Source organism: Jaculus jaculus, chromosome 1, assembly GCF_020740685.1.
Source record: "Jaculus jaculus isolate mJacJac1 chromosome 1, mJacJac1.mat.Y.cur, whole genome shotgun sequence".
In the NCBI taxonomy this organism is placed as follows: Eukaryota; Metazoa; Chordata; class Mammalia; order Rodentia; family Dipodidae; genus Jaculus; species Jaculus jaculus.
In genome coordinates, this window is record NC_059102.1 from 248,009,576 (window position 1) to 248,022,629 (window position 13,054).

The window sequence follows — 13,054 nt, forward strand, 5'->3', positions numbered from 1 at the left end:
GACTTCCTGACCTGAACTAATTCATGCTACTGGGGTGTCCCTTTGCCCACAGATCTGCCCTTCATCATAGGATACATAGCCTTTATCACACCCGTGTATCCCATCTTTCTGGAAGTACTAGGAGTCTGTGAAGGTGTGACATCCAGACAGAAAATAGTGCTACTTAATCTCCTAAATTAGTGGAGCCTCCAGAGCCACTTACCCACAAATATGCCCCATTTTCCATGAGGTTCTTCCTCCATGCTACAGATAAAAATAGGTGATCCCTGTTACCTCTCATCTTTTTGAATATAGATTGCTCAAGGCTCTGTGATACCAGATTTCCCTAATATTATTTCTCAATTTTCAGACAGGGTTATTAAAGATTTCATCTGACCAGCACAGCAGTTAAGTTTCTTTCTACTATAGGCACCTAGCTTATTTTTAGATGTTCCAGGACTTACCTCAAAGATCATTCGCTGAAGACCAAAGCAGAATGTGGAGCCAAATGGGTTGGTATTGTTTGGGGAGGAGGACCTGAGGCCAGAGAAGCCAGAATTAAAGGAACAAATGACAAGCTAGTAGAGCATTCAGTCCCTTCTGGGAAATGGCCAATGGTCTCTCAAGGCGATAAGAATATGTCCGTCTCAGTGGGTGTGTTGGCGCACACCTTTAATCCCAGCACTCGAGAGGCAGAAGTAGGAGGATTGACATAAGTTCAAGGCCACCCTGAGACTACATAGTGAATTCCAGGTCAGCCTGGGCTAGAGCAAGAGCCTACCTCTAACCCCCTATGCCGCCCCCCCCCAAAAAAAAAGAGTACCTCTGTCTTCCATATAAGCCCTCAAGATCAAAAGGGTAGAGATAGCCTCACTGAACTCAATCCTCTACAATCCAACAGGCCACAGAAAGTCACTGAAGAACTGAATGGGGGTGGTGAGGAGTCAAGAGGGCCCCTCAGGCAGCCAGGAATGGGGATATGGGCTATAGAAGGTAGTGGGTTTGATGGGAAAGAATAGCTGAGAAGTAAGACAGCTCTGGTTCTGAATAGGGTGAGAGCGTTTCCACACCTAGAGCTAGGGCAGGAGAGGGGAGCTATATTAGGGGGTAAGCTCTTACAGGTAAACATCTATCTTAATTGGCCCAATCCTATATTCATGATTGGGCAGGAGGTTTTAGCAACACCACAATTTCTGTAATTTCTTTTCCTTCTCTTCCCTCCCCTCTCTTTTCCCTTCCCTTCCCTTTCCCTCTCTTTCTTTTGTGTGGTGAATTAAGCCCAGGGCTTGGCACATGCTATACAAATACTCTACCACTGAACCCAGAAATTTATGTGATTTGCTTAACATCCACTGGCAGGCTTCCTGGAACTTCCGGAGTTTCAAAAAGCAGGATGGGATGGTCAAAAACAGTAACTCTGACTCACCTGTGCAGGACAACAGGTTTCTCCACAGGGTGGCCCAGGAGCTCCAGAATGTTATCCCACTGCAAAAGGGATAGAGGCAGCATGGGTAAAGAGGGACCAAAACATCTGTGACTAAGGCTGGCCCAGTGGACGTGGCCTCAGGCTGCTATCAGATATAAGAGCTCACCTTGCTGTAGGTTGTGCATGTTTCAGTCTGGCCACCTGCATTTTCTGAAAAAAGAACGAGGTAGCTAGTTCAACTCACTGTGGTCCCAGTTACAAGCAGTTATATGCAGAATTCAGACCTAGCCACTCTTTGTGCTGGGGTTAGAGTACACAGGGAACATAGATGGGGGTTTGGAATTCCTGGGTGGAAGAGAACAGAAGGGGCAAAGGAGGGCTGGAGAGATGGCTTAGCGGCTAAGCACTTGCCTGTGAAGCCTAAGGACCCCGGTTTGAGGCTTGACTCTCCAGGCCCCACGTTAGGCAGATGCACAAGGGGGCGTACACATCTGGAATTTGTTTGCAGTGGCTGGAGGCCCTGGCGTGCCCATTCTCTCTCCCTCTCTCTATCTGCCTCTTTCTCTGTCTGTTGCTCTCAAATATTTTAAAAAAAAAGGGGGCAAAGGAAGGTCAGTCTAGGTGTGAACTATATCAACTGGCAGTGGGCACCAAGGATGTATTACGAGTGTGGTTGATCAACTACAGGAAGCTTTCTCTCCTAGTAGCCAGCAATCCTGTAGTCACTGAAGGCCTAGAAGAGTTCCAGAATACTCTGAACCAAGAACAATGTGGCTCTTAGAACAAAGAGCTCATTGTAGACAAGCTGAAGCTATGCGGAGAAGCAGGCCTCACCAATCTAACCATTAACTGCTACTATTGTCTCTGCTTATTTCCCCTTTTCAGAATGTGAAAGTCACTCAATATCTACTTTACTCTGAGGGTACTTCCCTACTTACCTTTCTTTATGGCTAGAGGGATCTTGAACTCACAGCGGTGGTAACTAGAAAGAAGACAAATGAGAGTAAAGGCTAGGTTTCCTAGGAGGCTTGGCTATTCCCACACTCCAGAACCCAACTCACCCCACCCAAAGTCCTGGTTCTGTGTCCCTGGTAACACACAGAAGAGACCCAATTCAGGCATTAAAGTCAAACAGAAACGGGCATGGCTCTCAGGTGTAAACAGCCCATTAATTTGAATAATATATCAAGATTTCTATCTGGGCATGGTGGCTCACACGTGTAATCCCAGCACTTGGGAGGCTGAGGGAGAAGGAATGACAGAAGCCAGCCTGAGCTACACAGTGCACGTGTACTGGGACAGTGAGGGATACATATACAGCAAGACCTTAACATAAAATAAGTTTCTGATTGTATCTGACTATTTGTGATAACTCCAGTAAGGCTGTGAGTATAGCTCAAAGTAGGATGCTTGTCCAGCCCATGCAAGGCCTACCTCAATCCTCACCATCACAATCAAGAAATAGAAAAAAAAATTCAGATAAAGGGCTGGGAATATTACTTAGTAGTTAAGTGCTTGCCAGCAAAGTCAAAGGACCCTGGTTTGATTCCTCAGAACCCACATAAGCGAGATGCACAAGGTGATATATGCATCTGGAGTTTGTCTGCAGTGGCTGGAGGCTCTAGTGTGCCCATCCTTTCTCTCAAATAAATAAAAATGATTAAAGATGTGTACCACCATGCTTAGCCACAGTTCCTTTCCTATCTCCCTTGTTTCTCTGTCCTTCGCTTACCAAAGAGAGGTAGGTCAACATACTCACATGTTAAAATTATAATGCCCAGGGTAATTGGTATGTAGGACAAACTTCTTCACTTTGTGTGTATTTGCATCAAAGAGAATATCCTGAAATAGAAAACAAGGTGCTCAAGTATGAAAAGTTACTGAGGCAAGACAGGTGCATTTCCAAAGACATTCCAACTAGGAGATTTCCACTCTATCATGGAGATGCTCACAGCTTTTTCTCAAACAGCCAAAGGGACAGTTAAAGCCAAGCAGTGAACATTTTCAGTTGGGGTAGGGAAAATGGGAGGGCTGGCAGACACAGGGACTATAGCTACCACTACTTAGCAATTCAAACATCTTTCCTTCAAATGGCATCTAATAATCTAACTGAAGCCAGGCATGGTGGCGTATGCCTTTAATCCCAGCACTCAGGAGGTAGAGGTAGGATTGCCGTGAGTTCGAGGCCACCCTGAGACTACATAGTGAATTCCAGGCTAGAGGTTAGCCTGAGCTAGAGTGAAACCCTACCTTGAAAAACAAAAAGAACTAACTGCAGATTTAGCTTAAAGGCTATCAAAAAGATTCAGGGGTCACCTGACTCTAAGGCTCAAGACACCTGCCTATCTGAATGCTACAACAAACCAAACCTCCCAGCTTCTATGTACATTGACAATCAGTAGAACTTTGGTTCTGCCTAACATCTCACTAGAACTCAGACCTGGGTCCAGTAACAATCAATGAACATTTTCTCCTATAATTGTCACTTTTCACAGGTTCTGCCATCTACAAAAGTCAGGTTCCTCAGAGGTACCTCTAACTCTATCCCCTTACTAGGAGTAACCAAGTCCTACTAAAGCTTTCCATTCTTGCCATTTTCCTTGCTAACTATCATCATTGGCCCTTGAACTCAGGAGTTCTGCTGCAGCACCATTCCATCTGCTACCTTAGCCTCAATAGTTTATGTCCTCACAGAGGCCCCCCAAAGGACCTGTGTAGGTAGACTCAGACTCTTTCCCTCTCTGTGTGTCCAGGAGATGAGAATCGGAGCATCCTGGGGCCAATCAGCTAGCTAGACAAGCTAAATCAGCAAGTTCTGGGTTCAAGGAGGAGACTGCATTAATAAATAAGGTGGGCCTGATGTGGTGGCTTATGCCTTTAATCTCAGAACTTGGGAGGCTGAGGTAGGAGGATTGCTGTGAGTTTGAGGCCAGCCTGAGAATCCATAGTGAATTCCAGGCCAGCCTGGGCTAAACTGAAACTCTACCTCAAAAAGCCAAAAGATAAAATAAACAAATAAGGTGGAGAGTGACTGAGAAAGATATGCAACCCATAGGTATGTGAATACACATACATGTATACATACCACACAAACATGTGAAAGTTAGAGAAAGGTGATAAGCCATGGTTCAGGTCAACCTGCCCTAGCATGTTTCTTTCTGGCACACTGTTTATATAACCACTTCTCATACATGTATCCTGCCTAACAGCTGGAAAATCAGCTCCAATGTTGGCCACTAGCCCCCATCCAGTCCCTTAGGTCCAGAGTATATGTCTACAGCAGTGCATCTGGTGCAGTTATCTAAAAATGTAAAAGTATACTACCAATGTCTGTGTCTTTCTGGTCTCGTTTTATGACTCCAAAGGTGGTATTATGTACTACAAAAAGTAGTTCTGTAATAGTTAAACTTTACTAATTTTTATAGCCTCCATCTATGAAGCAAGTTTCTCTCTAGAAAAGAAGGAAAGACCTACCAGAAAAAATAACGCTTTTCTGTATTTGTGGTGGCAGGAATATCTATATAGGGACCAGAACTCATGAAAAACAACAACTGGAACCACCTAGGGCAAAGTTCCTTGATACCAAGACATGGTTATGGCTGCCTGAGTAAATATAGATACTTGAGGGTGACCTGCCCACACCAGCAGAAATTAAATACATTAATTTTTTTTCTTTTTTTTTTTTGTGACAAAGAGGCACAGAGACAGACAGAATGGGCTCACCAGGGCCTCTAGCCACTGCAAACAAACTCCAGATGCAAGAGCCATCTTGTGCATCTGGCTTACGTGGGTACTGGGGATCGACTTTGAACCAGGGTCCTTAGGCTTCACAAGCAAGTGCTTAACCACAAAGCCATCACAACTTACCACTCCAAGAGTGAAGTAGTTATAAAAGTAGTCATTGCACTTAGATGGAACTTGTTTATGAGGGGAAGGAGAATGGATTTTCATCTGTTGGGGAAAAACAAGCAAACAAACAATTGAAACCCAAAACCTTAAAATAGTTCCTGGCTAAAAATTAGGCTGTTGGATGAGGAAGAATATGGGGAATCTGCTGGTTGAGCCCAGGATGAAGGAAGACCAGACACTGACAAAGGCAGGGTCATAAAACCAAAAAGGGTCAGAACAAAGCTGTTACTTCACCAACTCTTAAGCAGAAAAGGCTTTATGGGAAAACAGCAAAGTTCATAGTTATCCAATATTAAACTTCTGTTGATTACAAAGAGATTGCCCTTTCACACTGTAAACACAGTTTTCTCACCTTGTCTTCTGATTTATAGAAGACCTTATGTGGAGAGCCAAGCATGCTAAGAACATCTTGGCAGGAATCACCAAAATATACTGAACGCTCAAATACCCGCATCTTGGCATCTGCCAGTAGGCCAGGTCCACAACCTGCACAGAACAGGGGAGACTGTCAGGTTTTGATCAGGTCAAGAAGGAGTCTTTTTAAAACCAAAGCTGTGGAACTCCAAAGGAGCTATGGGCTATTTGCAGTTATCAGGTCTAGCCAAAGGGCTCAAGACTGCATTCAACCAGGTCAACAGGGCTTAAGAAAGACTCTGAGAGAGCCAGATATGGTGGCACACCTTTAATCCCAGCATTTGTGTGGCAGAGGTAGGATTTTGCTGTGAGTTCAGGAGGCCAAAGTGTGTTCTAGGGCAGCCTGGGCTACAGTGAGACCCTACTTTGAAGAAAGAAAGAAAAAGACTGAGAGATCACGATCTACTTGAAAATTAGCCACTCTAAAGAGAATGGGACTCTGGAGGGTAAATTTACTAAGTCTTTCTTGTACCATGTATCAAGTCTTTCTCCCTCCCTCCTCTCTATGGAAGACAAAAATCTCTATGTAGCCATGGGATGATCACTTCTGATCCTTGTCTCTGCTTCAGTAGTGCTGCTCGAATTAGAGGCATGAGGCACCATCTTGGGCTGTCCAAGTATTTCTTTCTTTCTATTCCTTTTTCTTTTTTCAAGGTAGGATCTCACTCTGGCCCAGGCTGACCTGGAATTCACTATGTAGTCTCAGGGTGGCCTTGAACTCAGGGTAGGTAATTCACCCTTCTCTGCCTCTTGAATGCTGGGATTAAAGGTATGTGCCACTATACCCATCTCTAAGTATTTTTTAAATTAAAATATATTTTTAAAATTTATTTATTTGACAGAGAGAAAGAGGGAGGGAGGGAGAGAGAGAATAGGCATGCCAGGGCCTCTAGCCACTGCAAATAAACTCCAGATGCATGCGCCACCTTGTGCATCTGGCTAACGTGGGTCCTGGGGAATCAAACCTGGGTCTTTTGGCTTGCAGGTAAATGCCTTAATCGCTAAGCCATCCCTCCAAGTATTTCTTTATTGCCTATTATCTATAGACTAGGACACTGTGCTGGTGGCTAAGGAAGTATCATCCAGTTCATGCCCATTATCCCTACCACTGTAGTTTATGGTGTAGGGAAGATCACAATCTGATCATCAAGGCTGTTTAAGATGAGCAGCACCACAGGTATTATGGACATGAGTATGTAAAAAGTCACAAGGACTTGTGTTAGAGGCCTTTTGTTTGTAATGCTGAGGATAAAACCCATGTTCTACTGCACACCACACAAATTCTCTATCACGGAGCTACAACCCTTGGTCTTTTGTAAGTGCCTAAAACTGTTGAGCCATCCTCCCTGCCAAGTCCTTTTTTTTTTTTTTTTAAAGAGTTAAGACATGGAGAGAGAACTGGCAAGTCAGGGCCTCAGCTACCTCAAGTGAACTCTAGACACTTGCGCCACCTAGTGGGCATGTGCGACCTTGTACTTGGCCTCACCTTTGTGCGTCAGTCTTATGTGGCATCTGGAGAGTAGAACATAGGTCTTCAGGCTTTGCAGGCAAGCACCTTAAGTGTTAAGCCATCTCTCCAACCCCCCCCTTTTTTTTTCTGATACAGAAGCTTACTATGTAGCTGACTGACTTTGAACTTGAGATTTTTTTGTTGTTCTGCTTGTCGAGGTAGGGTTTTGCTCTAGCTCAGGCTGACCTGGAATTCACTATGTAGTCTCAGGGTGGCCTCTAACTCACAGCAATCCTCCTACCTCTGCCTCCCGAGGGCTGGGATTAAAGGCAAGTGCCACCACGCCTGGCAACTTTAGATCTTTTTGCCTCATCCTCCCTAGTGCTGAGATTATAGGAACATGGCACTACACTTGGCTTATTATTGTTGTTGGTAGTGGTGTCCTGAGGTTTGAAACTAGGGTTTTACACATGCTAGGCAAGCACTGAGTTACAATCCAACCTTCAAGAAGTGCTTCTTGCTGGCCACGGTGGCATGTGCCCTTAACCCCAGCACTCATGAGGCCAAGATAAGATTGCTATAAGTCCAAGAACAGCCTGGGCTACAGTAAGACCCTACCTTGAAGAAACAAACAAACCAACCAAAAAAAAACCCCCCACACCTTCAAGATCATTCTGCAGAGGGCCAGTGAAGTACACACTAACACCTTCCCTAATCCTATACAAACACTTGACAAAGCCTTTCAACCCAGGTAGGTCATATGATCATCATCATTTTGGTACCATGACAGCCAGTTATCACCTTATTCTGCCTGAGGCTTTACAGATGCCCAAGTATAAGAGTAAATTTGCTATATGTGGACAACTTCAGAGAATCAAAAATCTGAAGTAACTACTAAATTCTCCAATTAACTATTCTCAGTAGATACACTCTTACTTCTGCCTCCAGGCATATTCTTTTTGAAATAGGGTCTTACTATGTACTATAACCTGGCTTCAATAGTTATGACCTACTACAGCAGCCCCACAGGCACTGAGATTACAGGTGAGTGTACCCAACACCTAGCAGTAACCACATTCTGGGTGGCAAAGAAAGGCTGTTTAAATTAACGAAATCCTGGGAAAGGTTTTTATTTATTTATTTTAGAGAGAGAAACAGAATTGGCACACCAGTGCCTCGGCCACTACAATCAAAATCCAGACACTTGCGCCACGCTTGTACATCTAGCTTAAGTGGGATCTGGAGAGTCGAACATGGGTCCTTAGGCTTTACAGGCAAGCACCTTAACTGCTAAGCCATCTCTTCAGCCCAAGCACTTTTTTTATTAACTTTTATCCATAAATACTGCAGCTTAGGCAAACTTAGATGATCTATAAAACACATCAAACAGTCTATTAATGTGGGTCCAAAGTCTCCAGCTGTCTAATTTAATTCATTAAAAAAATATTTTGGGCTGGAGAGATGGCTTAGCAGTTAAGGCCTAGGAAGCCTAAGGACCCAGGTTCGATTCTCTATGTCCCACATATACCAGATGCACATGGTGGCAATAAATATTTAATTATTTTTATTTGTATGTGGGTGAGTGTGTATGTGCATGCATAAGTACATTAGAGTCTTTTGCCACTGTAACCAATACTAGGTGCTTGCATCCAGCTTTTAAAAATTTTTTCTCCCTGAGACATCTTTCTCAAGGCCAAACTGGTCTAGATTTCACTATATAGTCTTAGGGTGGCCTCGAACTCAGTGATTCTCCTACCTCTGCCTCCCAAGTGCTGTGATTAAGGGCGTGAGCCACCACACCAGGCCTTGCATCCAGCTTTATGTTGGTAGTTGGGGAAGTGAACCCCTGCTGGAAGGATTTGCAAGTAACCACCTTTCATCACTGAGCCATTTCCCCAATCCCAATCTATTTCTTTGAGTACCAGATTCCTGTGACTGTCTGGACAGGGATATAGGAAGGGACTTTTCACAGGCGTGTCTTCTTTCATTCACTGCTTGAAGACCACCAAGGTAAAATTACCCTTAGTTTTAGACTACTTCAGTTTGTGATTTCCTGGAGTTTCTTTTGTGTGTATGTGCTCAGTAGTTTAAGATGCTTGCTTGCAAACCCTGCTGGCCTGGCTTCAATTCCCCACTGCCCAAATAAAGTCATATGCACAAACTGGCACATGTGTTTGGAGTTTATTTGCAGCAGCAAGAGACCCTAGTATGCCCATTCTCTCTCGTATAAATAACACATACATAATCCCTCCCTCCCCCTGGTGCACCCACTCTCTTGCTCTCTCTCTCAAATAAATACATTTCTCTTTGGTTTTTCAAGCTAGGGTCTTGCTCTAGCCCACGCTGACTTGGAATTCAGTATGTAATTCCAGAGTGGCCTTCAGTTCATGGTCATCCTCCTACCTCTGCTTCCTGAGTGCTGGGATTAAAGGTGTGCATTACCACACCTGGCCTTAAATAAATTATTTTTAAAAAAATCATAGCATATTCTCTAAGGAAATACACAAGGAAACCCTTGTGCTTGCCAAAGGAAATTGTCAATGAAAACTGGACTAGAGCCAGGCGTGGTGGCATACCCCTTTATTTAATCCCAGCACTCGGGAAGCAGAGGTAGGAGGTTCACCATGTTTTCAACGTCACCCTGAGACTACATAGTGAATTCCAGGTCAGTATGTGCTAGAGTGAGACCCCACCCTGAAAAAACAAAAGAAGACTGGACTGGGACTAGATAAAAACTGTTAATTTAACCGAAAGTGTCGTTCCTTCACTGACAGTTTAAGCAGTGAGAGATGTTAAAATTAAAAGTGTGCTATAAGGGTATAGCCAGAATTGGCTGAGACTTCCTCTCTTAACAGGTTCCTCCTGCTGTCACTTGTGATCATTAATGTTCCAGATCCTTGGCCTTGCTATTTCAAGCAGTGATCCATCCTCCTGAGAAGACAAACAGTAAATCACCTGACCTTGTTGCCTACCTCATATCAATTATCTTAAAAACAACAGCTTAAGTGCAATACTCTTGTAGGTAGTTGTTCTGCCTTGGCTAGAAAACCACATTTTGGACTGAAGAGATGGCTTAGTGGTGCCTACATAAACCAGATGCACAAAGAGGCGCATGCACCTGCAGTCTGTTTACAACAGCAGAAGGCTTTGACACACCCATTCTCTATCTGCCTCTTTCTCTCTCTCTCAGATAAATAAAGGGCTGGAGAAATGGCTTAGCAGTTAAGGCACTTGCTGGTGAAGCCTAGGGGCCATGGTTCAATTCCCTAGTACCCATGTAAGCCAGATTCACAAGATAGCACATTCATCTAGAGTTTGTAGTGGCTGGAGGCCATAGCACAGCCATTCTGATACTGCATCTGTTAGTGTGTTGATCTTGGGGTTCCTAGTCTCTAGGGCTCTGTGAAACAAATTTCTGTCATTTATAAACCACAGTTTATGTTAATACAGCCTAAAATGTTATGTTTCAGCATATAAGGTTTTAGAATGTTTTTTTCTTTTTATCAGTGATAGGGATTAAATCCAAGGCTTGCATATGCTCCACAAGAACTCTACATCTGATCTACATTCCGATTCCTTGTTTTTTGGAGACTGGGTCTTACTATGTAGTTTAGTCTGGATTCAAACTCATGATCTTCTTACCACCATCTCCTGAGTCCTGGAATTACAGGCATGCACCATTGGCAGATTACAAAATTTTTCTCCATGAATATAATGGGGAATCTACCAATCACAAAGCAAGTAACTGACCTGCAGCAAGTAGGCGAAGTCGCAACCCTGAGGGTCCCGTTCCATCTCGAAGAACATCTACATTCTCAGCATATACATTTCCTAGGAAACAGCTCAGAGGCATCACTGGAGCCCTGAAACAGACATAGAATAAACAACACGGTGTCCTTTCTCCCAGGGAGCTCATGGCCTTAGTACAAAGCTCATGCTCTTATACTTACTTGGTATCCTGCAGGCTATTTCCACTATAGATGTACATGCGTTTTACAGTTGCTCCATGGGGTATCTGAAGAGAAGCTAGACCGTGGGCAAAATTGGGCTGCAAACAAGACAAGAATTTTACTAGGGGCACAATGCTGGTCATTTGACGCAGGCTCTGGTTCTTCCTGGTAATTGTGGTTGTTAAGAACTGGTCAAAGCTGGGCATGGTGGTGCATCCCTTTAATCTTAGCACTCGGGAAGCAGAGGTAGGAGGATTGCCATGAGTTCAAGGCCACCCTGAGACTACCTAGTGAATTCCAGGTCAGCCTGAGCTAGAGTGAAACCCTGCTTCGAAACCAATCCTCCCCTACCCCAAATACAAGAACTGGTCATGTCAAAGCACATGGTCAATCATGGCTCTACGTCAATTAACTCACCCTAGACAAGCAAATGTATCTTTGATTTTTATTTTGTTTCTGGAGACAGAATCTGTAAAGCCTAGGCTAGCAAACTAGAGATCCTCCTGTCTCAGCTTCTTGTATGCTTAGATTATAAAGTATGAACCATTATGTTCAGCTTGCAAACTCATCTTTGAAGCAAGAGTAACTGAAAATCCAGAGAATAAACTCTCTAATCTCTTGGCCACTGAGAAAACTAGTGTTTAGGAACTTTAAAGTTAGGACATAACAGGATTTATCTTTTAAAAGTGAGCCAAAATGCCCTATACAAAGATAAGTACCCTTGTCCTGGGAATGCTGGCTTGTTCTTCCTGTCAATTCTATCCTCTTGGCCCTTAAAGAGTAAAAGCTCAAAGACAAGGTTACCTATCCAGTTCCCCATCCCACATGGGCACTGGGCAACAAATATTAGGGAACAGGAAGGGCTAACCTCATACTTGGGAGCCTCGGTCCAGGAGTCTAACTGAAAAGAGAAAGACAGTCCTCTGAAGTTGAGGTGGAAGAGCTGCTCAGCAGAGTTGTACACTGTGGGGCAAGGGAGAAGAAAATGACATGGTTGACTGGTATCTGAAGTTTCTATCATAAACCAGCTTGGCAGGGAATAATGAATGACTCCTTTGGCAAGGAGTAATGACTCCAAGAAGGCAATAGCTTCCTTATGTCTTGTTTCTGACCTACTAGCTTGAAAACAGGGGAGGAGATTGTTTTCACACCCAAGTACCAATCACATAATCCTGAAGTTGTAAGAGATGGCACCACCTTCCAAGTTTATTGCTACAGGTTGCTTCTAAGAGCCAGGGGAATCAGATGAACTTGGCTTACCTCCAGGATGTGTTGCGCCAAAAGACTGGTCAATTTGCTCAATGGTAGGAGCTATGGCCTGAGAATTAAAATGCACTCCACTGGGGAAAACAAACAAACAAACACTTTTTTTTAATAGTAGGCTTTGTGAGATGGGTAAGTGAAAACTATTATTTACCTGTTCTTTCTTTTTTTTGTGTGTGATAGGGTTTTGCTATATAGCCCTGGCTGACCTTGAATATGTAGTACTCCTCTTGCCTTGGCCCTCCAGGTGCTAGGATTACTAATGGTTATCCTCATACCTCAACCTCCTGTGAGTAAAGGCATGTGTCACCACATCTGACTAAGAACACTTGGGAGGCAGACATAGGAGGATGACCATGAGTTTGAGGCCACCCTGAGACTACATAGCAAATTCCAGGTCAGCCTGGGCTAGAGTGAGACCCTACCTTGGCATGCGCGGGGGGGAGGGGAATTCTTAATTTTTATGTTTTTATTTGCATGCAGACAGAAATAGAAAGGGGCAGACAGACAGGAAGAGAATAGGCATGCCAGGGCCTCCAGAAGCTGCAATTGAACTCCAGACACATGCACCTCCTCCTTGTGCATTTGGCTAACCTGGGTACTGGGGAATTGAACCCAGGTGATTAGGCTTTATAGTCAAGCAGCTTAACTGCTGAGCCATCT

At 44.0% G+C, this 13,054-nt stretch overlaps 1 protein-coding gene across 2 annotated transcripts in view; it reads right to left on the reverse strand.

Moving 5' to 3' along the window:
- Phaf1 (phagosome assembly factor 1) overlaps positions 1 to 13,054 on the reverse strand; it is a 33,831-nt gene that overhangs the window by 1,565 nt on the left and 19,212 nt on the right. For both annotated transcript variants that reach the window (XM_045150707.1, XM_004661717.3), the window contains 11 exons: positions 12,389 to 12,468; positions 11,997 to 12,091; positions 11,129 to 11,226; positions 10,929 to 11,041; positions 5,667 to 5,800; positions 5,273 to 5,356; positions 3,165 to 3,247; positions 2,344 to 2,387; positions 1,572 to 1,615; positions 1,406 to 1,464; positions 444 to 516 (listed from right to left, as the gene is read on the reverse strand). In XM_045150707.1, the coding sequence (XP_045006642.1) occupies positions 444 to 516; positions 1,406 to 1,464; positions 1,572 to 1,615; positions 2,344 to 2,387; positions 3,165 to 3,247; positions 5,273 to 5,356; positions 5,667 to 5,800; positions 10,929 to 11,041; positions 11,129 to 11,226; positions 11,997 to 12,091; positions 12,389 to 12,468 (907 nt within the window). The remainder of the gene's footprint in view (positions 1 to 443; positions 517 to 1,405; positions 1,465 to 1,571; positions 1,616 to 2,343; positions 2,388 to 3,164; positions 3,248 to 5,272; positions 5,357 to 5,666; positions 5,801 to 10,928; positions 11,042 to 11,128; positions 11,227 to 11,996; positions 12,092 to 12,388; positions 12,469 to 13,054) is intronic.